Consider the following 26,100-nt stretch of genomic DNA (forward strand, 5'->3'; position numbering starts at 1 on the left):
CCACTGATATGTGACCTTTTGCCTCACTGCAACCTATGGTCAATTCAGAAGTCAGTCACTCTATATTTTTCAGAATATGCTAAATCAATTAACATCTATATGTAGCCAGGTGAACCAGGGGTACAGAGTTAAATAGTGTTATGTGGGTTATAATGTTATGTAGTTGCTGGTGGGATTGCTGCAGTGATAACTGTCCTCTGTATTTAATTGACACTTCAAGAGTACTATATGGGACGGCTCGCGCTAGAGGGTAGAGTTTCCATTGGGACACGGGGAAAACTGAAGTGTTGCGTCCCGCGGTGTAGAGAAATGGCAAAGGAAGTACTTTGGTTTATCGATACGAAGGATATCTCCATAACCCATGGTAAAGTACAGTAATAATCCTTAAATTAATAATATATTTTAGATTTTGACTGTTTTACAGCTTTGGTTGTTGAGAATTTAGGTCTAGAGTTCCAGTTTAGAAGTAACTGAAGTCTACCAGAGTGAGTGTAAACTAGTTTATGGCAGCTGTTTACATATTGTGGTATGGTTAAGCGGTACTATAGAGTACTGTTAAGTCACATAGTTGAGATCAGATGCAATAAGCAAAGGACGAGTAAGAAAGTTATTCCTGTGTTTTGTATAACCACCAACTGCCTTAAACCCTCGACTTTACATGATTATGTAAAGATGATTATCTCATTTGAGTCCAGTCGGGGAATAAAAAAAACCATAACATTTATTGTGTAATTCCTGGCCTGGCCACATATATCTCCACAAGTCTTTCTACAAATACTACCAAAATCAACACAAACATTCTCAAGGATTTTTAGATTGGTCAAACAGTCAGTCTGCAGTGATCTTAAGTATCTTGCCATAACTTGTACAGTATGCACAGCATTTTCTTTTTTGCTCAGTTTTGGTTTAAATGCCAAATAATTGACAACACACCCAAAACCAACAGAATGATGTGTAATTTCTTTCAGAATTTTCTCACCAACATCTTGACTGTTGTAAGTGTTTTAAATTTAAACTGGCAAAACTATCCGGGTCTGGCACATGGGACGTCACGTTGGGTTGTTCCAATCATAGTGAGTTTAAGGTCTTTGGATCCCTGGCACTTTCTTCTTATTTTCCTTTGGTAAAAAGAGTTTATGCAGCTTAAACTTTAAATCTTGGAAACACAAAATGTCGCAGGTAGGTTGAACATTTCACCCAGTAGTCAGGTACATATAATGACACTCTCTGATCTCAAGGTGATGCTGTAAAAATCAAGTTTGCGTTTCCCACGATTATCTCAAGGTCCAAATTCTTTCATCACTTTAATCTCTTAAGTCGTCTGCGTCTGATCTTCTTCTCTGAAAATATCAAATTTTGCGTTTTTCGCTACTTGCTTGGATCCCGATCATTGCCGCTTGTGGCTATATTTTTACTTTATTATTTAATTTGTTGTGTGTGTGGCTTAGATTCAATAAAATTGACTGATTGTTAGTGATCTACAGAGAATAGAAAAGGGTGGACACTATACCTGCATCACAAGGCAACCTGTAAGAAGTCTTTTTAAGAGGTGAATCAGCAGGTAAATCTGCAGTGAATGCTGCCATTCTGTTTGAGAAAGGTAAGTGTAAAAGATGGTGTAGCCACCTCATAATAAGAGTTTTTCACACATTCATGTGAATACAACAGTAATTACTATAAAATGGTTTACAGTACAAAGGCAATTAATTGTACATCAGATAAATAATACTATATATGTATATTGTTTAAATGTTTGGATGATGTTAAAGTGTTTATCTAATGTGTTGTATCACTGCCACCATATTGTCTTTTCAAAGGTGTTGTAAGACATTTCTGCTACATCATGCCACAGGGAAATCATAGCACTGTGACTGAATTTATCCTCACTGGATTCCCTGGACTTCATCCGGAGTACCAAGGCTTTACCTCATTTGTATTGTTCTTAGTTTATTTCTTAACTTTGACAGGCAATGCTACAGTTCTTTTTTTATTTGCAACCGACCGCAGCCTTCATAAACCAATGTATTATATAATTTTAAATCTGAGTGCATGCGATATTCTCTTTAGCACAACCACCTTACCTAAGATCATCAGTAAGTATTGGTTTCAGTCAGGCACCATTTCATTCACAGCTTGCTTTGTCCAAATGTACTTTGTTCACTATCTTGGCGCAGTGAATTCCTTAATTCTTTTTTTAATGGCTTTAGATAGATATTTGGCTATCTGCCATCCTCTGAGATATCCTCTTGTTCTTAAAAACTCTACCATCCAAATTCTCAGTATTAGCGCATGGGTTATTGCCAAGGCCGGCCCTTTAATGATGGTTATTAGGGCATACCCTCTTTCTTATTGTGCCTCAAACATCATCAACCAGTGCTACTGTGATCATATTGGCATAACAATGCTGGCATGCACTGACAGGGCCTCTTTTGGGTTTCCTGCTTTAGTGTTTGCAATGGTTACGCTGCTGGGACCTCTGGCATTTATAATATTCTCATATGGCTCTATAATTATAACAGTACTTAAGATAGCAAATGTACAAGGTCGCCTAAAATCTCTGTCCACTTGTAGTACTCAACTGATTATAATCTCCCTTTATTATTTACCCAGATGTTTTGTATATTTAGCCAGCAATGTTGGCATTACATTTAGTGCTGATGTGCGAATAGTAATTATCATGCTGTATAGCCTTTGCCCCCCCATGATTAATCCACTTATATACTGCTTAAGAGCTAAAGACATGAGAGAAAGCTTGTGGAAGCAATTCAACAGAAAGACCATTCCACAAAAATCAATTTCGGCTATTAGTAACTGATTACCAATACAATATTCACTGTTTTTCCTTTTTTCTAGTTAGCCATCTCTTTTTGTGAGGACTAGAAAGCTTCATAACAAATATTGACATGGGACAAATTGTAATGCCAAAGCTGTCACAATTGTAACCATGATATTTGAATTTAGTAGTCTGTAGATGATGATAAATCCAAAAACAAATTCATTACACAAGCTCATGGGTGACCCATTCCACAAGACAACTTTTGTAGTCAGGGGTCACCAAGTATTCAAGAGCAAAAGTGCCAGCAAGTCAGACACACAACAGCAGACCATCATGACCGCTCAAAACAGACCCACACAATGTTGAACCAGAAGCAAAGACATGATCATAAAATACAGTCTGCATTATTATCTCTAATTCCTAATTCTTGTCATTCTCATCAAGTGTGAAGTTTCAACTTACTCTTTTTTTTAAGCATATATCTCCTTTCCCCCCTGAACTGTTGTTTTTGCCTCTTTTGGGGGGTCCAACCCCCCCCCCCCCCACCCCCCCCGTAATTCGAACCATGGTTTCAGTGTTATTGTTAGGTAAAACCAATGTGAGACGCACATTTTGAACATCTAAAAAGCACCAGTCATCCTGTAGCACCAGTGGGGATGAGAAAGCAAAGTGTGTTGGCCTACATGACCAACCCATGTTGTTGTTGTGAATTGGAGTGTGTCAAATATTTTACTTTCAGAGTACAAAGGGAGCTCAAAATTGATTATAGAGAATGAAGGTATATTTCAAACCCATCTGTTTGTTTTATAACAAAACTTGTTATACAGATATAGATGTTAATACGCATATTATTAACAAAATTATTGTATGGTGTTCGGGTCTGTTGGACCTGTTTTTATTTTTTATCAAAAGAAAAATTATACGATTATTTATTTTTACTCATTGGCCTTGGCTCATTTTCTGTGAAGAATATATCAGTACACATTTTCAATGAAAACACACTGTACACCCCCCCTACACATTTACATTACACACAGGATGTCCGGGTCAAAAGGCTAATAAAAGTGTGGAAACTGTGTACCTTTACTCTGTCTTCCTCCTGTCAGTGTGTGTGTGTGTGTGTGTGTGTGTGTGTGTGTGTGTGTGTGTGTGTGTGTGTGTGAGTTTTGTGTTTCTGCACCTGCCGTTCCCGCACAAGGTTGCAACATTGTTGCAAAATTCAAGCACGGCCACCGTCTGCTCTCACATTCCTGGGGTTAGTGTAGTACAGTGATTTATACAGTTTGTACATTAGAAAAACCATTACCATATAATATTATTATTATATGGAGAGTCACCATAAACCACATATCTATGTGTGTGTGTGTGTGTGTGTGTGTGTGTGTGTGTGTGTGTGTGTGAGTTTTGTGTTTCTGCACCTGCCGTTCCCATACAAGGTTGCAACATTGTTGCAAAATCTAAGTACCAACACCGTCTGCTCTCACATTCCTGCACATTGTACCCTCTGTCTTGTGGGAACCGATATTTATTTTCTCTAAATTTGGGGCGGGACACAATAAATATAGCTTTACCAGTGTGCTTTCTTATCACAACTGATCAAGATGTCCAAAAGATTAACTGCTCAGAGGGCCTTGCAATTGATTTTGGAAGAGACAGAAGATTTTGATGATGTACAAGAAGAGGTTTCAGAATGTGAAGATCACATTTCTGACAATTCAGAGTCTGACAGTGACTTTGAAGAAGAGGATGAGATTGAGCATCACCTAGTTCCAAAACGAAGCAGCCAGCTCCAGGACCAGCCCGTCAGCATCCAGCTCCGGGACCAGCCGGTCAGCATCCAGCTCCGGGACCAGCCTGTCAGCATCCAGCTCCGGGACCAGCCGGTCAGCATCCAGCTCCAGGACCAGCCACTCAGCATCCAGCTCCAGGACCAACCAGTCAGCATCCAGCTCCAGGACCAGCCGTTCAGCAGCTCACAAGTGAGGAAATATGGATGTCAAAAAATGGGGAAATTGAATGGTCTTCTTGCCCAAGAAATGAGCCCGCATGGCTGTCAATGTGATAAGGATGCAACCAGGGCCAACACGGATGGCAGTTACTCATGTGCAGGACATCAAGTCTTCTTTTGAGCTTTTCATCCCAGATTCCATACAGAAAATCATTCTGGATTGCACTAATTGATAATAGAAAGAAAGCGTGTTTTTGGAGAAAGGTGGAAGGAGATGGATCAAACCCATTTGCATGCCTACTTTGGGGTTCTTATCCTTGCTGGAGTTTTCAGGTCCAAAGGGGAATCCACAGAATCCCAGTGGGATGCAGAAACTGGCAGAGAACTTTTCCGTGCAACAATGTCTCTGGAAAACTTCCACATAATTTCCAGGATTATCCGCCTTGATAACCGAGATGACAGACCAGCTCGATGGCAGACAGACAAGCTAGCTGCCATCAGGAAAGTGTGGGACAAGTGGGTGAACCGCCTCCCCCTGTTTTTCAACCCTGGGCCTAATGTCACCATTGATGAGCAGCTATTAGGCGCCGCTGCCCCTTTAGGCAGTATATACCATCTAAACCTGCCAAATATGGTATAAAGATATGGGCTGCCTGTGATGCCACTTCCTCATATGCTTGGAACTTACAAGTGTAGTGAACAACGGTGTGGATTTGTGCATTTTACATTGAATAAATTTGGAGCTACCCTAAATTCCTTTCTCCTCCCCAGAGAAGAAGGGGAGGGGTCAAAGTTGCTTTCTCTAAGTGCTAGCCCGACCATAAAACTGGCACCTTTTTGATTCCGAAGCTGATAACGCGACTGTTAAACTGACAAAGGGACACGAACCAGCCATTGGCATTTCCCTAAACAGCCTATCAAAACTGCCCCCCCCACATGTTTCCGTGGCAACTGAACTTATTCTTTGTTTTATTACCACATCAAAAAGGAAAACCCCTGTCTCACCCAAGTGTGACATGGTCCAGACACTGAACTTTCAAATGTAAAAAGACTGCAGTCTCAAGACTCAAAGCATTTAATTAAATCTTTAGTTACCTGATTATGTTTGCCTCTATTTGAGTAGTTATGTTAACTGTTGTTGCTATCTGTTGTTGATATTAGTGCTGAAAAGAAGTTACTTGTGCAGTGTTTTATTTTCGGCAAGACACTCCTTCATCTAATGTAATCAATGCTTGTTCATAATACTTTCCTACAAAATTCCTTTAGAAATGATGACAAAGGAATGTTTTACTATACTCTTAATCGCCAGCTTGAATTTAAGGATGAATCAACAATATTCCCAGTTCCTAAGGAGAGACGATATTTGATTTAATCCAAGCTTTCCTCATCTAACCTGAGCTCCACCAAGTGGACGAAATAAGTATTACATGCCCTCGTCGGAAATGCCGTTAAATGTATAAATATCCTGACCAATAATGTGACAATTGTTTCCTGTTACCAAATGCCTAAGAACAGTACAACTGTTCCACCATTGAGGTTCGATTGTGGAAAATATTTGATTATAATACATGCAAATAGATTTCTTTAAGTTTAGAAAGGCAGTCCCTTGGAAAACCTGAGACGCCCCCTGGGGAACCACGCCCCAGGCAACAAAAGAGCGACACGCGACCTCGCTGCGGGCTCTTCTCTTCGCTGTTGGCTCTCTTCCACTCTGCTCGGTCCTCTGGACGCTTCGGCACGCGTGTGGCGTGCCTCGCCAGGCAACGCCCAGACTCGGCCAGCGAGACAGGCCTTTTGTTCGCTTGAAGCTACACACCTGAAGTGCCGCGACATCGATCTGCCTTCAGTTTGTTTTATTTCTTTTGTTTGTTAAAGTTATCAGTCCGTTGAGTTACACTGGACTAATTCAGGAACGACCAAGTTCCATTTTAAGCCTTTTTCGTCGAGCCAACTTCACCGAGGTCAGACCAAGCCACGTGGTCTCGCCAGCTACAACGAAGGAAACCTGAAAACAGCCGAATTGCCAGACGGAGGAGGCATTTTCAATCAGACACGGAAAACCCCGGAGAATCCCTAGCAAAAAGCCAGGATGGGCAGATATCGTGGGACCCGTGCAACAGGCCAAAGGCAGACGGTCGACAAGCAGTAAGACTTAACACACGTTCTGTGATCAGATGTCCATTTTAACTCCTAAATCATAGCGTTAGTTTACTTTCAATTAGCTCTTCTATGCCGTATGAGTCAAATGCTTCCCACAATCGAACCTCCAGGATCATTGTTCAGCAAATGTTTATGTTCCCTGTATCCAACCATCTTTTTATCACCTTAGTTAGAGAGTAAATTCACTGTAATATAATCAAGAGCTGTGTGTATTGCCTATTTCTAGTTCCTGCCAAGAGAATTGACCGTTTAGATATGAGACTGACTGACTGATTTATGATAATTGAGCGATTATTAACTAACTGATCACTAGTAATAATTGTATAATTATTCAAAACTACCAAGAGGTCCGGAGACTCTAGGATTAAAACAACTCCGGTGGTGCCCTGAAACGAGGAAAATATTGATTTTATGAATCTTCAATTATGAATTCATAATTGGGTATCAATTCTCATAAATTTATTAAAATGCATAACTATTTTTTTTTAGGTCTGCTACACAAGTCTACACAGGGAAACCTGATGGAGGACCCCTGAGAAAAATCAAGGAATGAGAGTTGTCCTGAACATGACTCAGGGACTCAGTGGACACAACATCACATGTGACAATTTTTTTACCTCACACAAGCTGGGACAGGAGCTCCTAAAGAGGAAGCTGACAATGATGGGAATGATACGGAAAAACAAGACAGAGCTCCCACCCCAACTGCTGACTACAAAAAACAGACCTGTCAAGTCTTCCAAGTTTGTGTACACAGCTGACACAACCCTGGTATCCTATGTGCCAAAGAAAGGGAAGAATGTGGTACTCATGAGTACACTGCACAGGGATGGAAGAATCTGTGGCCAGGAGCATCAAAAACCAGAGATCATCATGGATTATAATGCCACAAAAGGAGGGGTGGATAACATGGACAAGCTGGTGACTGCCTACAGCTGCAAAAGGAGGACCCTACGCTGGCCACTTGTTATATTTTTTGACATATTGGACATCTCAGCGTACAATGCCTTTGTCATCTGGATGGGACTGAACCCAGAGTGGAACAGAGGGAAGCTCCAGAGGAGACGCCTCTTTCTCGAGGAACTGGGAAAAGCACTGGTAAAACCTCAAATCCAGAGAAGACAACCATCATGAGGAGGATTCAGGAGGAGAATGGTGGTGCCCCATCCACCCGACCTACAGAACTACCATTTGCAGAGCCTGAAGTAAGTGTGTTATGCTGTTGCAGAACTGAAGAAGTCCTTTGGATGAGGGACGGAACGTCTTCCAGTATCTTCAACCAAGTCCAGTTGCCCTTCATTTTAACCTTCGTTGGATAACTATGACCTGAATGACTGAGAATCTTCATAGAACTGTTGCAGTATAGTATCTCCTTGCGAGAGAGAGAGAGAGGTGTTAGTAAAATTCCTGATCTTTTCATTATTCTAGGTTGCGGCCAGCAGCAACAAAAAGAAGCGCTGCGAAGTGTGTGGACCCAAGATGGACAGAAAAACACAATACACATGCATCAAGTGCAAGACGTACATATGTAACACACACACACTAAAACTCTGCCCCTCATGTGTTGTATAGACTGGTATGTAAAGGCAATGTGTGGCTGATGTGTCATTTAGACTGACATGGCTACTGTATGTGTTCAGCTTGTGTTGTGTAAACTGACCTGAATGAGTTAAATTTCTAATGAAGTTCAAATAAATAAAAGTCAATAGTTATGAAAAACCTTGCTTCATTTGTAAATTTGTTGAATTTTTCCACTCATACCTTGATTATAATTGATTTTCTTTTTTGTCATTTTAGTAAAAAATAAACAAAAAAAACGAGTAGCACTTTAATTCTTAAATGTGATCTAACAAAGGTAAAGAGAAAATATTAACCATATATGCTGTTTATATTGCTTGTAATTGAGATGAAGTAAACATCTGTTGAGTATTTTAACATAAAATTATTTGATTGTGTTGAATTAAAAACCCCAAAATGCAGCGGGTCCACCAGACCCACGAATACTGGCTGAAAAACAAAAATATGAACACCACACAAGGGTTAAGTGTCTTGCTCCACAAATAAATACTTCTTATCAAATGTCTATGAGGTAGTTTCTATTTACATTTTTGATAAAATAATGTTTCCATTCATTGAGTAGTAATGAAAAATACAATTCAAAAATTGAAGTTTGAAACATTATGAAAAATAAAAATGTAAACGATAAAGCAAATAAGACATAGGAAGTGTGTCCAGTGTGTCAGACTTAGGGCGATAGATTGGCAGAATATGACATAAATTGAAAATAATATTTATAAGTAGGTGTATAATCACCTGAAAATAAGAATCGTGTTTCATTTAACTTAGACTGAGGCCTTTATATCAGCCAGGGACACAATGAGCCTGAGTTTAGCTAAGTTCCACAGCTACTAAAACAGGAGTGAACCAAAAAATGACTCAAACCCTGGCCCATAGAAATACCTAGTTTATGAAGTAAATATTTAACAGAAGAGGAAACAGAATGGATACTTTCTATGCTGCACATGTGCTGAGAGACAACCAATATACACCAGGGATATTAACACTCCTTCCTCAGTATCAATTTAGGTACACATTTGGGTTTTGTTAAAGTACAGTTGTTTACTCCTGTGGGATTTATAATGAATTAGCATTATTCAATTAATCATGTAATTCCACAAAGAGGTATTAAAACAGATATGAAAAATCCCCACATTTTCTTTGTTTATCTGCTAGCGTGACGACCAGGTGGCCTGGTTCTATTTAATTCTTACTGACAGAGCACTGGATGTCTCCATCTCCACTCGTCTCCATTGAGTCATTATACCAACAGTATCGAGTCATCTGTGACCATGCGATGACATAAGGATGGGACGCTGTTGACCTCTGAGGTTGGTGGAAGGAACACTTTGATCCCACTAACATTCCCTCTATGGTAGAAACAGAGCTGGGGGGGGGGGGGGGGGCATCCAGTCTACACATAGAAAGCGAGGGCTGAGGATGGATTCTCGGCAGTATGTGAGACTAACTGGATTAGTTTTCAGCTGAGTGTGAAGTGGCCGGGATAAAGATAAGCACCTATAAATCAGCTGGAATGGAGTGCTCACTCCAGGTAGGGAATGAGTCCTTACCCCAAGTAAGGGAATTCAAGTACCTCGGGATCTTGTTTGCAAGTGAGGGGACAAAGAAGTGGGAGATTGGCCATAGAATTGGAGCAGCGTGGGCGGTATTGCACTCACTATACCACACTGTTGTGACGAAAAGAGAGCTGAAGCAGAAGGCAAAGCTTATTGAGCTACTGGTCAATTTTCGTTCCTACCCTCACCTATGGCATTTAAACATGCACTGAGGTCAAGGTTCAAATGTCAGCATTTCAAAGCAGAATCTTTTTGAGTGGAAACATTAACCCAAATCCACCTTCAAATATTAGGCCTACCACTCTGTTGAAAAAAAATGCAGGAAATGCAAAACAAGAACAAAAATAGACACAAGTAATGTAATAATAATAATGAAATCAACTAAGTCCTTTTAAAACTAAATTGAAATTTTAAAATCTATTTACAGAATGTAATTGTAATACTAATAGTTTTGAAAAGAACTTAAATAACATGGGAATAAAATATTTACTCTAGAAAGGAATATGCAGTGTAGGGCTGCAACGATTAGTCGACATAATCGACGACTGTGAAATTTCATTGTTGACGCATCGTTACATAAGCTGTGTTTCCATCAACGTTTTTTTAATGCACATTTTGAAATGCATTAGAAAAGGTTGATCGAAACAGCAAAATTCGAGAAAAAAAATCCTTAATTTTGCAAAAAAGTGTTTACACTCACTTGAGGTGGTTTTTGCCTTTGTCGAAAAAGAGTTAATGCGCTAAATGGGAGATGGAAACACTTTTTCCGAATAAGTTGATAATATGTATCGAACTTGTAACTCACGTGTGATCAGTTGTTACCGCTGTCGGCGTCTTGCCCGGTTGTGCGGAGTTTTGCATGCCTGCCGAAAATTTCATGCACCTTGTGACTGGTAATGCTTATTTGTGCTGGAATAAGAGGTGGATGCAAATCTCGGCAGGTAGCCTTCATCAACTGTTCTGCCGAATTATGCATTCACCTCTTAAAGGTCCTTTTCAGATCCTTTGCTCTGCACACTGATCGGTTATCACCGCATAGTTTGGCTGAATCTCAATGAATGCTAGGCTACTTCTACTGAGTGTCATAAGATATTAACGACTCTAGAATAGAATAGGCTATATTAGAATCATTTATCCCCATTGATGAACCCCACAGAGGATATTATTGCTTTTAAAAGCATTATTTGAAGGTGCATGCAATTCTCGGGAGGCATGCAAAACTCGCATAACACCGGATATTCCCATTACGTGACATGGCTGGTAGCAGTTTGCCCGCTCGAAACACTTCGAGTTACTTCGGGTTACTTTCCAAGCTGCTGCAGAGCTGTCTGAAGGAGGAATAGTCGTAAGCATTCAAATTCCACGGGGCACCATCAACCTGTTCACGTTTCTAACAGATTTTCCCCACTCAGCGACACACCCGCTGAGAAACCAACTCTGATCATTGGCAGCTCCATTTTGAGAAACGTGAAGTTAGCGAAGCCAGGGGCCATAGTTAAGTGCATCCCTGGGGCCAGAGCGGGCGACATCGAGTCTTATTTGAAACTGCTGGCTAAGGATAAACGTAAATACAGTAAGATTTTTATTCACTTTCATACCCTAGTTGGAAATCACTGCAACCAATTCTCTTCATTATAGTGTACCGAGCACCTCGCCCGTATTCTGAATTTTTATCTGAATTTGCAGAGTTTTTGTCAACTTTAGTCCTTAAAATGGACAAAGTTATTATTGTAGGGGATTTTAATATTCATGTGGACGTTGAGAATGACAGCTTCAGTACTGCGTTTATCTCTCTAGATTCCATTGGCTTCTCTCAGAGTGTTCATGAACCGACTCACTGTTTTAACCACACCCTCGACCTTGTTTTGTTGTATGGTATTGAAATTGAACATTTAATAGTGTTCCCACAGAATCCCTCTTTGTCCGACCACTGTTTGATAACTTTTGAGTTTGTATTGCTGAACTACACGCCAGTGGGCAAAAATTTCTATACAAGATGTCTGTCTGATATTGCTGTAGCTAAATTTAAGGATGCGATTCCATCAGCTCTAAATTATCAAGTCACAAAGTAACAGAGGACTCCTATGCTAGTTTCAGTCCCTCCCAAATCGATCATCTTGTTGATAGTGCTGCAGGCTTGCTGCGATTGACACTGGACTCTGTAGCCCCTCTAAAAAAGAAAATACTAAAACAAAGATGGTTAGCTCCATGGTATAATACTGAAACTCGCAAATTAAAGCAAATATCGCGGAAACTCGTCATCGCGGAAACTCGTCATTAATAGAGGAAAATAGGAACAACCCCAGGTTTCTTTTCAGCACTGTAGCCAGGCTGACAGAGAGTCACAGCTCTATTGAGCCAAGTATTCCCATAGCTCAGTAGTTACGACTTCATGATTTTCTTTAAAGATAAAATTCTAGCTATTAGAGACAAAATTCACCAAGACCTGCCCTCAACTGTCACCAACTTATCTCTTAACTCAGGAACCTTAGAAACAGCTGTAGAACCAGATATATGTTTAGACTGTTTTGCTTCCCTCAATCTTTACCAACTAACTTCAATAATTTCTTCATCTAAACCATCAACCTGCCTCTTAGACCCCATCCCGACTAGGTTGCTTAAAGATGTTTTACCCTTAGTCAGCACTTCTATACTAGATATGATCAATCTATCTCTATCAACAGGCTATGTACCACAGTACTTTAAAGTAGCTGTAATTAAACCTCTTCTGAAAAAGCCCAAACTTGATCCGGATGTTTTAGCCAACTATAGACCTATATCTAACCTTCCATTTCTCTCTAAGATCCTGGAGAAAGCAGTTGCTAAACAGCTGTGTGACTTTCTACACAGCAATAGTTTATTTGAGGATTTTCAGTCAGGATTTAGAGCTCATCATAGCACAGAGACAGCACTGGTGAAAATTACTGACGACCTCCTTATTGCATCAGACAAAGGACTTGTCTCTGTACTGGTTTTATTAGGTCTTAGTGCTGCATTTGATACCATTGACCATCAGATCCTATTGCAGAGACTGGAACATTTCATTGGCATTAAAGGAAGCGCTCTAAGCTGGTTTAAGTCCTATTTATCAGATCGATTTCAGTTTGTACATGTTAACGATGAGTCCTCCATGCATGCCAAAGTTAGTCATGGAGTTCCTCAAGGATCTGTCCTCGGACCAATCCTCTTCACTTTATATGCTTCCTTTAGGCAATATTATCAGGAAATATTCCATAAGCTTTCATTGTTATGCAGATGATACTCAGTTATATCTATCGATCAAACCAGATGAAACTCATCAGTTAGCTAAACTTCAAATGTGCCTTCAGGATGTTAAAACCTGGATGACCTGTAATTTTCTAATGTTAAACTCAGATAAAACTGAAGTTATTGTTCTGGGGCCTAAGCCTCCGTCACACATTATCTAAAGATATAGTTTCCCTTGATGGGATCGCCCTGGCCTCCAGCACCACTGTAAGAAATCTTGGAGTTATCTTTGATCAGGACATGTCGTTTAAGTCTCACATTAAGCAAATTTCAAGGACCGCCTTTTTTCACCTACGTAATATTGCGAAAATCAGGAACATCCTGTCTAAAAATGATGCAGAAAAACTAGTCCATGCATTTGTTACTTCTAGGCTGGATTACTGCAATTCTTTACAACATTGCAACATTAGCTAGTTAAGCTGTGTGTTGGACATCAGTAATTCACTTGAAAGATATTTAATTAGTTAAATGGTTTACTTAGGGTTAGGGTTAGGGGGAGACAAAAATAATTGTGACTAGTCGACTAATCGAATAAATAATTAACAGATTAGTTGACTACAAAAATAGTCATTAGTTGCAGCCCGAATGGACTGTACTATTGACAAAGAAATTAGGTACAGTATATGAAGAGCAAAAATTTAATGTTACATGTGCATGAGAATAACACTGAATCATCACTGAATCGTGCAGTTTGAATGCAGTGTACAATCTGAAGCCCAGTTTGATAAAATATTAAAGTAACATGTGCAAAGATGGAAAACAGACGCCCCCGGTGGTGCTTTGGGCGATGATACTGATTGAAATTTTTTTTTCTGCCGTTTTAACTTCGAAACCCGCTGATGTTGTTCCTCCGAGTATTGCACAATACCTGCAAGCTGCCTGAGAGGAAACATGCCCCTTGAGAACATACGGTGTTTTTTGCCATTTTGTGGCCGATCCGTTGGCGATATATAGACATGCAGGGTCTCAAATGAAAGGTCTGCTCAAGCCGGATTGATTGATACCCCCCCCCCCCCCCCCATCACTGTAGGATGTTCCGTTCTCAATCTACAGGCCTGTAAAGCATGGGAGTGCTTTTGGTGACAGGAATGTTGATGAATACTCCTGTTTTTATCAATATTTCAGTATTTTGTCATTTGGAAATAGGTTGTATGGACTGAAAAAGTGTTTTAAAGATATCTATCAATAAAAGTCAGCATTTTAACAATGAATATTGCCAAAATATGGAAATTCGCTGTTGTTGAAATTTTGTTTATTTTCATCAGATTTACAGTTACAATTGCATTCTAGGTGTATTAGAAGATATTCAGTTGCATTAAAAGCTTCCTCAGGATGGTTTTGATGGTTTATTCCATTAAAATATAGCTTTTTTTACCAGGCGAGGATAAAAATATCAGATTTTTTCTTTATTGCATCTCCATGTAGTCTGTAAAAGTAAAATAAATATATTAATACACAATGGATTCACATTCCTTAGCTTCTGACTTTTCAAAGGAGACTAGAATTATGCATCTAGGCCAAATGGTTGAGGAGTAATTTTAGGCGTTTTTTCTTTTAAAAAGGGGTCAGTTTTCAATTAAATGAGGGATGTGAAACATTTTGCTTATCGGATGACTGTGGCTCAGTCTGGATATTTCATATGAAATATATTCAGCCACATATTCTTGGAAATATAAAATGAATTGAGTCACTTTATATTTCACAATCACAGGCTATAAAACTTTACTCTCAACATGTCTGTTGAGAGTTGCACATGCACAGTACCAATCACAGAGGGAACTTGAGCTAAAGAAACTGCACAGTAAAGCTACCTTGACCGAGATATTTGGATTTGTGTCTCATTGCAAGTAAGTGGATCCAATATTTCACTTTTTTTGTGAGATACGTTTTAAATGTTATCCATGTTTCAATGTATATTCATTGTGTAAACTGTTGCAGCCATGGAATGTGGTTCTATGAATAAAGGAAGTGATCCTCACGGTCAGGGAGAATGAAATAGAACAAGAGTTAGAAATGTAACTATGGTTCTATGAATTCTAGATGACCACCAGAGTTGTTTGTCACTAGAACTCTGGACAAGAAGATGCTGTAGGAACAGATTGAGTAATGACGTTAGGATTTTATACTGGGGTGTGGAACACCTCTTTCCAGCGGTCATCCAGAATTCATGGAACCATAGTTACATTTGTAAATCTCATTTTATCTGAATGTGTTTGCGTGCATATGTTTTGGTAGTAATCTGCTAGTTTGCTCATCACTGTATTTGCCAAGGTTTATCTGAGATAACAAAAATTTCTATACAAGATGTCTGTCTGATATTGCTGTAGCTAAATTTAAGGATGCGATTCCATCAGCTCTAAATTATCAAGTCACAAAGTAACAGAGGACTCCTATGCTAGTTTCAGTCCCTCCCAAATCGATCATCTTGTTGATAGTGCTGCAGGCTTGCTGCGATTGACACTGGACTCTGTAGCCCCTCTAAAAAAGAAAATACTAAAACAAAGATGGTTAGCTCCATGGTATAATACTGAAACTCGCAAATTAAAGCAAATATCGCGGAAACTCGTCATCGCGGAAACTCGTCATTAATAGAGGAAAATAGGAACAACCCCAGGTTTCTTTTCAGCACTGTAGCCAGGCTGACAGAGAGTCACAGCTCTATTGAGCCAAGTATTCCCATAGCTCAGTAGTTACGACTTCATGATTTTCTTTAAAGATAAAATTCTAGCTATTAGAGACAAAATTCACCAAGACCTGCCCTCAACTGTCACCAACTTATCTCTTAACTCAGGAACCTTAGAAACAGCTGTAGAACCAGATATATGTTTAGACTGTTTTGCTTCCCTCAATCTTTACCAACTAACTTCAATAATTTCTTCATCTAAACCATCAACCTGCCTCTTAGACCCCATCCCGACTAGGTTGCTTAAAGATGTTTTACCCTTAGTCAGCACTTCTATACTAGATATGATCAATCTATCTCTATCAACAGGCTATGTACCACAGTACTTTAAAGTAGCTGTAATTAAACCTCTTCTGAAAAAGCCCAAACTTGATCCGGATGTTTTAGCCAACTATAGACCTATATCTAACCTTCCATTTCTCTCTAAGATCCTGGAGAAAGCAGTTGCTAAACAGCTGTGTGACTTTCTACACAGCAATAGTTTATTTGAGGATTTTCAGTCAGGATTTAGAGCTCATCATAGCACAGAGACAGCACTGGTGAAAATTACTGACGACCTCCTTATTGCATCAGACAAAGGACTTGTCTCTGTACTGGTTTTATTGCAGAGACTGGAACATTTCATTGGCATTAAAGGAAGCGCTCTAAGCTGGTTTAAGTCCTATTTATCAGATCGATTTCAGTTTGTACATGTTATCGATGAGTCCTCCATGCATGCCAAAGTTAGTCATGGAGTTCCTCAAGGATCTGTCCTCGGACCAATCCTCTTCACTTTATATATGCTTCCTTTAGGCAATATTATCAGGAAATATTCCATAAGCTTTCATTGTTATGCAGATGATACTCAGTTATATCTATCGATCAAACCAGATGAAACTCATCAGTTAGCTAAACTTCAAATGTGCCTTCAGGATGTTAAAACCTGGATGACCTGTAATTTTCTAATGTTAAACTCAGATAAAACTGAAGTTATTGTTCTGGGGCCTAAGCCTCCGTCACACATTATCTAAAGATATAGTTTCCCTTGATGGGATCGCCCTGGCCTCCAGCACCACTGTAAGAAATCTTGGAGTTATCTTTGATCAGGACATGTCGTTTAAGTCTCACATTAAGCAAATTTCAAGGACCGCCTTTTTTCACCTACGTAATATTGCGAAAATCAGGAACATCCTGTCTAAAAATGATGCAGAAAAACTAGTCCATGCATTTGTTACTTCTAGGCTGGATTACTGCAATTCTTTACAACATTGCAACATTAGCTAGTTAAGCTGTGTGTTGGACATCAGTAATTCACTTGAAAGATATTTAATTAGTTAAATGGTTTACTTAGGGTTAGGGTTAGGGGGAGACAAAAATAATTGTGACTAGTCGACTAATCGAATAAATAATTAACAGATTAGTTGACTACAAAAATAGTCATTAGTTGCAGCCCGAATGGACTGTACTATTGACAAAGAAATTAGGTACAGTATATGAAGAGCAAAAATTTAATGTTACATGTGCATGAGAATAACACTGAATCATCACTGAATCGTGCAGTTTGAATGCAGTGTACAATCTGAAGCCCAGTTTGATAAAATATTAAAGTAACATGTGCAAAGATGGAAAACAGACGCCCCCGGTGGTGCTTTGGGCGATGATACTGATTGAAATTTTTTTTTCTGCCGTTTTAACTTCGAAACCCGCTGATGTTGTTCCTCCGAGTATTGCACAATACCTGCAAGCTGCCTGAGAGGAAACATGCCCCTTGAGAACATACGGTGTTTTTTGCCATTTTGTGGCCGATCCGTTGGCGATATATAGACATGCAGGGTCTCAAATGAAAGGTCTGCTCAAGCCGGATTGATTGATACCCCCCCCCCCCCCCATCACTGTAGGATGTTCCGTTCTCAATCTACAGGCCTGTAAAGCATGGGAGTGCTTTTGGTGACAGGAATGTTGATGAATACTCCTGTTTTTATCAATATTTCAGTATTTTGTCATTTGGAAATAGGTTGTATGGACTGAAAAAGTGTTTTAAAGATATCTATCAATAAAAGTCAGCATTTTAACAATGAATATTGCCAAAATATGGAAATTCGCTGTTGTTGAAATTTTGTTTATTTTCATCAGATTTACAGTTACAATTGCATTCTAGGTGTATTAGAAGATATTCAGTTGCATTAAAAGCTTCCTCAGGATGGTTTTGATGGTTTATTCCATTAAAATATAGCTTTTTTTACCAGGCGAGGATAAAAATATCAGATTTTTTCTTTATTGCATCTCCATGTAGTCTGTAAAAGTAAAATAAATATATTAATACACAATGGATTCACATTCCTTAGCTTCTGACTTTTCAAAGGAGACTAGAATTATGCATCTAGGCCAAATGGTTGAGGAGTAATTTTAGGCGTTTTTTCTTTTAAAAAGGGGTCAGTTTTCAATTAAATGAGGGATGTGAAACATTTTGCTTATCGGATGACTGTGGCTCAGTCTGGATATTTCATATGAAATATATTCAGCCACATATTCTTGGAAATATAAAATGAATTGAGTCACTTTATATTTCACAATCACAGGCTATAAAACTTTACTCTCAACATGTCTGTTGAGAGTTGCACATGCACAGTACCAATCACAGAGGGAACTTGAGCTAAAGAAACTGCACAGTAAAGCTACCTTGACCGAGATATTTGGATTTGTGTCTCATTGCAAGTAAGTTGGATCCAATATTTCACTTTTTTTGTGAGATACGTTTTAAATGTTATCCATGTTTCAATGTATATTCATTGTGTAAACTGTTGCAGCCATGGAATGTGGTTCTATGAATAAAGGAAGTGATCCTCACGGTCAGGGAGAATGAAATAGAACAAGAGTTAGAAATGTAACTATGGTTCTATGAATTCTAGATGACCACCAGAGTTGTTTGTCACTAGAACTCTGGACAAGAAGATGCTGTAGGAACAGATTGAGTAATGACGTTAGGATTTTATACTGGGTGTGGAACACCTCTTCCAGCGGTCATCCAGAATTCATGGAACCATAGTTACATTTGTAAATCTCATTTTATCTGAATGTGTTTGCGTGCATATGTTTTGGTAGTAATCTGCTAGTTTGCTCATCACTGTATTTGCCAAGGTTTATCTGTGAGAACAAATAACTGTACATGTGAAAAGGAAAAGGACTTTGAATGTGCACATTATACATATAAAAGTTCTTCCTGCAGGGATAGGACAGAGCTTATTAATGGCTTCAGTGTACTTTATTATTTAACTTGACTACCAGCAGCTGTTTTTAGTGTGGCTTAGACAGATTAGTTGACAGTCTGTTTGTGATCCACAGAGAATCGAAAAGGGTGGACACCATTCATTCATCACAAGGCATACTGTCTTTATAAGAGGTTAATCAGCAGGTAAATCTCTGGCAGAGTATGCTGCCATACTGTTTCAGAAAGGTAAGTGTAAAAGATGGTAAACTGATATAGACAACTGAAGCCTTATAATGAAAATTACTCATACTAGTAATTACTAGAAAATGGTTTACAGTGCAAAGATTATGAATTGTATATCAGATAAATTATTATGTATTACTATACTATATAAAGTATTGCTATTGTTTGAATGTTTGGATGGTGTTAAATTGTCTTATCTAATGTGTTGTATTTCGTTTTAAAGGTGTTTAAGACATTCCTACTACATCATGCCACAGGGAAATCATAGCACTGTGACTGAATTTATCCTCACTGGATTCCCTGGACTTCATCCGGAGTACCAAGGCTTTACCTCATTTGTATTGTTCTTAGTTTATTTCTTAACTTTGACAGGCAATGCTACAGTTCTTTTTTATTTGCAACCGACCGCAGCCTTCATAAACCAATGTATTATATAATTTTAAATCTGAGTGTATGCGATATTCTCTTTAGCACAACCACCTTACCTAAGATCATCAGTAAGTATTGGTTTCAGTCAGGCACCATTTCATTCACAGCTTGCTTTGTCCAAATGTACTTTGTTCACTATCTTGGAGCAGTGAATTCCTTAATTCTTTTTTTAATGGCTTTAGATAGGTATTTGGCTATCTGCCATCCTCTGAGATATCCTCTTGTTCTTAAAACCTCCACCATCCAAATTCTCAGTATTAGCGCATGGGTTGTTGCCAAGGCCGGCCCTTTAATGCTGGTTATTAGGGCATACCCTCTTTCTTATTGTGCCTCAAACATCATCAACCAGTGCTACTGTGATCATATTGGTATAACAATGCTGGCATGCACTGACAGGGCCTCTTTTGGGTTTCCTGCTTTAGTATTGGCAATGGTTGCGCTGCTGGGACCTCTGGCATTTATAATATTCTCATATGGCTCTATAATTATAACAGTACTTAAGATAGCAAATGTACAAGGTCGCCTAAAATCTCTGTCCACATGTAGTACTCAACTGATTATAATCTCCCTTTATTATTTACCCAGATGTTTTGTATATTTAGCCAGCAATGTTGGCATTACATTTAGTGCTGATGTGCGAATAGTAATTATCATGCTGTATAGCCTTTGCCCCCCCATGATTAATCCACTTATATACTGCTTAAGAGCTAAAGACATGAGAGAAAGCTTGTGGAAGCAATTCAACAGAAAGACCATTCCACAAAAATCACAAGTTTCGGCTATTAGTAACTGATTACCAATACAATATTCACTATTTTTCCTTTCTTCTAATTAGCCATCTCTGTTTGTGAGGACTAGAAAGCTTCATAACAAATATTGACTTGGGACAAATTGAAATGCCAAAGCTGTCACAATTGTAACCATGATATTTGAATTTAGACCAAGTCATTCTTTATTCTTAATGTGTGCAGACACTGACGAAAATAAAGGAAAATATAGAAGAGAAAACAATAGTAATAGTAATATGTAGGATTAGGTATCAGGTGGTGATGCCATGACACCAGTCACCTAAGGTAAAACACTATTAGCATGCTAATGTTATTTTAAGTAAGCACTTTGCCAATGTATGAACAAAATATATATTATCATAATATTAATACAATATACTATCATCCCGGATCCAACTTATTTAATCTTTTGTGTGTGTCTGGGAGGTTCTGGTTAAACAATTTGTTTTATCTTGCTAACATAATGTGAGAAAGCTTGTGGAAGCAATTCAACAGAATGGCCATTGCACAAAAATCACAAGTTTCAGCTATTAGCAAGAGTGACTGGTTAGCTGTCTTGTTAGCTCAGACAGTAGTGCACAAGCCTTTCAGTTGGAAGGTTGTGTATTTGGTCCCCCCTTGAGTGAATATATATATGTTTTTATCCCCTCTTCAACAAATTAAATATGAATATGAGACTGTTTTGCATTGTCACAATAAAGCAGGCTCTCATTTTCATTTCCCCAGCATCTCCAGGCAGAGGAAAGTCCTGCGCTTCTCATTCAGGGGAATCCAATTTCACATGATGGCTTTTTTAAAGAGGTGTGTCAAGTAAACCACTGTCTCTTTTAATTGTCCTTCAGAACTTTTCAAAGTAAAAGCTCTCAATTCAACTAGAAAGAAAGCAGCAACTTTTTTCCAGGTCAAAAAAGGAAACCCAGTACAGCGCAGGCGCGTACTTCAGTGAACTAAAATCTTACAAAGCTTACAATATCATTGCTTATTTATCTAATGTCTGTAGTCTGTAGATGATGATAAATCAAATTCATTACACAAGCTCATGGGTGACCCATACCACAAGACAACTTTTGTAGTCAGGGGTCACCAAGTATTCTAGAGCAAAAGTGCCAGCAAGTCAGACACACAACAGCAGACCATCATGACCGCTCAAAACAGACCCACACAATGTTGAACCAGAAGCAAAGACATGATCATAAAATACAGTCTGCATTATTATCTCTAATTCCTAATTCTTGTCATTCTCATCAAGTGTAAAGTTTCAACTTACTCTTTTTTTTAAGCATATATCTCCTTTCCCCCCTGAACTGTTGTTTTTGCCTCTTTTGGGGGGTCCAAGCCTTAATTAGGGGGGTTAGACCCCCCCCCCCCCCCACCCTGTAATTCGAACCATGGTTTCAGTGTTATTGTTAGGTAAAACCAATGTGAGACGCACATTTTGAACATCTAAAAAGCACAAGGAGGCGTCACATTGGCCCCTGTGAACGGTCACTGCACTGTGTCATTATGGTACGTTGTTCTCATTCATTAAATCCTTGTTCAAGACAACATTGTCTACATGGTGGTAAGGTGGTAGGCTAATTTGTTAATGCTTAGTGCTGACTTGTCAATAATAATAACCATTCATGCAGCACGTGTTAAACATTTTGAATGTTTGCTGTAGCACCAGTCATCCTGTAGCACCAGTGGGGATGAGAAAGCAAAGTGTGTTGGCCTACATGACCAACCCATGTTGTTGTTGTGAATTGGAGTGTGTCAAATATTTTACTTTCAGAGTACAAAGGGAGCTCAAAATTGATTATAGAGAATGAAGGTATATTTCAAACCAATCTGTTTGTTTTATAACAAAACTTGTTATATAGATATAGATGTTAATACGCATATTATTAACAAAATTATTGTCTTTAGTGTCTTACTCCACAAATAAATACTTCTTATCAAATGTCTATGAGGTAGCTTCTATTTAGATTTTTGAGGGGGGAATGTTAATTTTGTTCAGTTTTCTTTCTTTCAAGAAGAAAAATATGGACTGTACATGATTGTAATCACAGGATAAAGTTATTGTAATGAACATTTACAACACTATGTAGTGAAACGTTGTTGCGGTAGTAGGATCCTCAAATAGAAATCATTATTTTCAAAGCATTGTGTGAAAAACTGTTTTATTGTGAATATTGATGCAACAGGTAGCTTAATTGCTGATTAAAATTTTCTTATTGTGCTGTTATCAGTGCAACAATTTACATTAAAATAGTTTCGTCTTGTAGGTGGAGTGACGTGTTTGTTTTAGTTGGATGATACTCAGAAGCAACAACATAAATGAGTTCCAAGAGGAAGCTAATTAGTGCCTCATGTCAATAATGGTCTCAGGTGTGTGATTAAAGTGTTTATGTGAGAATGTAGGTCTATCTGCTTGTGTCTTTATACCTTGGTGAATCCTCATCTCAAAACAGTCTTATGCAATTTTGTTTTGCCCAGAATTCTTTACATATTCCAAACACTATGTTTTACATATCTAACAAACTCTCAAACTATTTTGAGAACATCAAATCTTATTCTTTCTTTATGTTATTGATAATAAACTGACAGCTTAGTTAAATTCCATAGATTTGGGAAAGGCAAAATGAATGCTGTGAAATGCCAGGAAGAAATGAGGCCTAAAGCCTCACTGGCCACTGCCCACCAATACATATTTTTTTATGGAGACACAAACTTCCTGAGAGACATCCACATTGAAAATGGAGGACACAGGGCTACATCTATTAATCTCATCCACTAAGATCACACCAAAAAGATATGGATTTGGAATATTTTATTGTATATTAAGGATGAAGGCGAGCTGAGATGAAGGTGGAACAGAGTAAGGGTCCACATGGAGGGATGAGAGATGAGGGAGAAGAGGGAGTGGCCGAGGGAAGTGGGGATGAGATAGTAAAGTGAGGGGTTGAGGGATGTGGGGTTGAGGAAGAAGAGTGAGGGGTTGAAGGAAGTGGGTATAAGGAAGATGAGTAAAGGATGAAGGGGTTAGGGTAGAGGGATGAGGGTAGAGGATGCGGGGATAATGGTTGAGGGATTGAGGGGTGAGGGTAGGGAGATGAAGAGATAAGGGTAAGGAAATGAAAGGTGAGGGATGTAGGGTGGAAAGGAGGAATCAGGGTTGTCGGTGGATGGATGGAAGAGAATGGAAGAATGGCAAGCACCAGGAGGGACCCACTTGGTTCCCCCACTCATAGTCTCAACTCTGAGTGGGGGAACCATCTATTCATTTGCTCTGCTTTGGATAGGGCCCCCGGTGGTTCCTGCTTTCAAACAAAAGTGACAGAAGGTGAAGGAAGAAACAAAAAAAACAAAAAAAAGAAGAAAAAGAAAACGTGTTTGGGTAGGAGGGATGTGTGAAACTGAGTCAGGGGGGAGGAGAAAGGATGGAGGTGCTTTAATACTTTTGTGTGGAAATGGGATGGATTCAAGGCGTATTATCATTTTCTAAATTATTCTATAAAATAATGTTTCCATTCATTGAGTAGTAATGAAAAATACAATTCAAAAATTGAAGTTTGAAACATTATGAAAAAATAAAAATGTAAACAAAAAAGCAAATAAGACATAGGAAGTGTGTCCAGTGTGTCAGACTTAGGGCGATAGATTGGCAGAATATGACATAAATTGAAAATAATATTTATAAGTAGGTGTATAATCACCTGAAAATAAGAATCATGTTTCATTTAACTTAGACTGAGGCCTTTATATCAGCCAGGGACACAATGAGCCTGAGTTTAGCTAAGTTCCACAGCTACTAAAAACAGGAGTGAACCAAAAAATTACTCAAACCCTGGCCCATAGAAATACCTAGATTATGAAGTAAATATTTAACAGAAGAGGAAACAGAATGGATACTTTCTATGCTGCACATGTGCTGAGAGACAACCAATATACACCAGGGATATTAACACTCCTTCCTCAGTATCAATTTAGGTAAACATTTGGGTTTTGTTGTTTACTCCTGTGGGATTTATAATGAATTAGCATTATTCACTTAATCATGTAATTCCACACAGAGGTATTAAAACAGATATGAAAAAATTCTTCCCAAATCCCCACATCTTCTTTGTTTATCTGCTAGCGTGACGACCAGGTGGCCTGGTTCTATTTAATTCTTACTGACAGAGCACTGGATGTCTCCATCTCCACTCGTCTCATTGAGTCATTATACCAACAGTATCGAGTCATCTGTGACCATGCGATGACATAAGGATGGGACGCTGTTGACCTCTGAGGTTGGTGGAAGGAACACTTTGATCCCACTAACATTCCCTCTATGGTAGAAGCAGAGCTGTGGGGGGGGGGGGAGGCATCCAGTCTACACATAGAAAGCGAGGGCTGAGGATGGATTCTCGGCAGTATGTGAGACTAACTGGATTAGTTTTCAGCTAAGTGTGAAGTGGCCGGGATAAAGATAAGCACCTATAAATCAGCTGCAATGGAGTGCTCACTCCAGGTAGGGAATGAGTCCTTACCCCAAGTAAGGGAGTTCAAGTACCTCGGGATCTTGTTTGCAAGTGAGGGGACAAAGAAGTGGGAGATTGGCCACAGAATTGGAGCAGCGTGGGCGGTATTGCACTCACTATACCACACTGTTGTGACGAAAAGAGAGCTGAAGCAGAAGGCAAAGCTTATCGAGCTACTGGTCAATTTTCGTTCCTACCCTCACCTATGGCATTTAAACATGCACTGAGGTCAAGGTTCAAATGTCAGCATTTCAAAGCAGAATCTTTTTGAGTGGAAACATTAACCCAAATCCACCTTCAAATATTAGGCCTACCACTCTGTTGAAAAAAATGCAGGAAATGCAAAACAAGAACAAAAATAGACACAAGTAATGTAATAATAATAATGAAATCAACTAAGTCCTTTTAAAACTAAATTGACATTTTAAAATCTATTTACAGAATGTAATTGTAATACTAATAGTTTTGAAAAGAACTTAAATAACATGGGAATAAAATATTTACTCTAGAAAGGAATATGGAGTGTAGGGCTGCAAAAAAAAAATCCTTAATTTTGCTAAATAGTTTTTACACTCGCTTGAGGTGGTTTTTGCTTTTGTCGAAAAAAGAGTTAATGCGTTAAATGGGAGATGGAAAGACTTTTTCCGAATAAGTTAATAATACGTAGCGAACTTGTCTGTCTGTCTTGTACGTCTGATCAGTTGTTTGTGCTGTCTATTTGGAGGTGCATGCAATTCTCGGGAGGCATGCAAAATTTATAACACCGGATATTCCCATTACGTGCGGAGACATGGCTGGTAGCAGTTTGGCTGCTCGAAACACATTTCTGAGGACCTCTCTCCTTTTTTCTAAGATCAATGGCATCAGGTTCATGCGTTTTGTTTCTGATTTGGAACCCATACGTCTTGTTTATTACAGCCATGTGTAACGTCAACTACTGATGTAACGACGCTCGCCGTAGCATTGTTTATTCACTCAAACCA

General features: G+C 38.9%; 2 protein-coding genes and 1 pseudogene across 2 annotated transcripts; all 3 read left to right on the forward strand.

Annotated features, from left to right (window-relative positions):
* Positions 1-1,843: 1,843 nt before the first annotated feature.
* Positions 1,844-2,815, forward strand: LOC119882475 (olfactory receptor 2AT4-like). The gene has a single exon (XM_038692515.1). It carries the CDS (start codon positions 1,844-1,846, stop codon positions 2,813-2,815), a length of 972 nt encoding a protein of 323 aa, XP_038548443.1.
* Positions 2,816-4,377: 1,562 nt separating this feature from the next.
* Positions 4,378-8,018, forward strand: LOC119882476 (annotated as a pseudogene).
* Positions 8,019-19,638: 11,620 nt separating this feature from the next.
* On the forward strand, positions 19,639-20,620 carry LOC119882477 (olfactory receptor 2AT4-like). The gene is given in 2 exon segments (XM_038692516.1): positions 19,639-19,785; positions 19,788-20,620. Coding segments are annotated over 2 exon segments (972 nt in total). The 5' UTR covers positions 19,639-19,646.
* The last annotated feature ends 5,480 nt before the right edge of the window (positions 20,621-26,100 follow it).

This window comes from Micropterus salmoides, unplaced genomic scaffold (genome assembly GCF_014851395.1).
Source record: "Micropterus salmoides isolate LMB-PRFRI ecotype aquatic unplaced genomic scaffold, ASM1485139v1 Ms_hic_scaffold_3, whole genome shotgun sequence".
Lineage (NCBI taxonomy): Eukaryota > Metazoa > Chordata > Actinopteri > Centrarchiformes > Centrarchidae > Micropterus > Micropterus salmoides.

Coding starts and splice junctions, on each gene's coding strand:
- LOC119882475 (XM_038692515.1), top strand. CDS start 1,844: ATGCCACAGGGAAATCATAGCACTGTGACTGAATTTATCCTCACTGGA.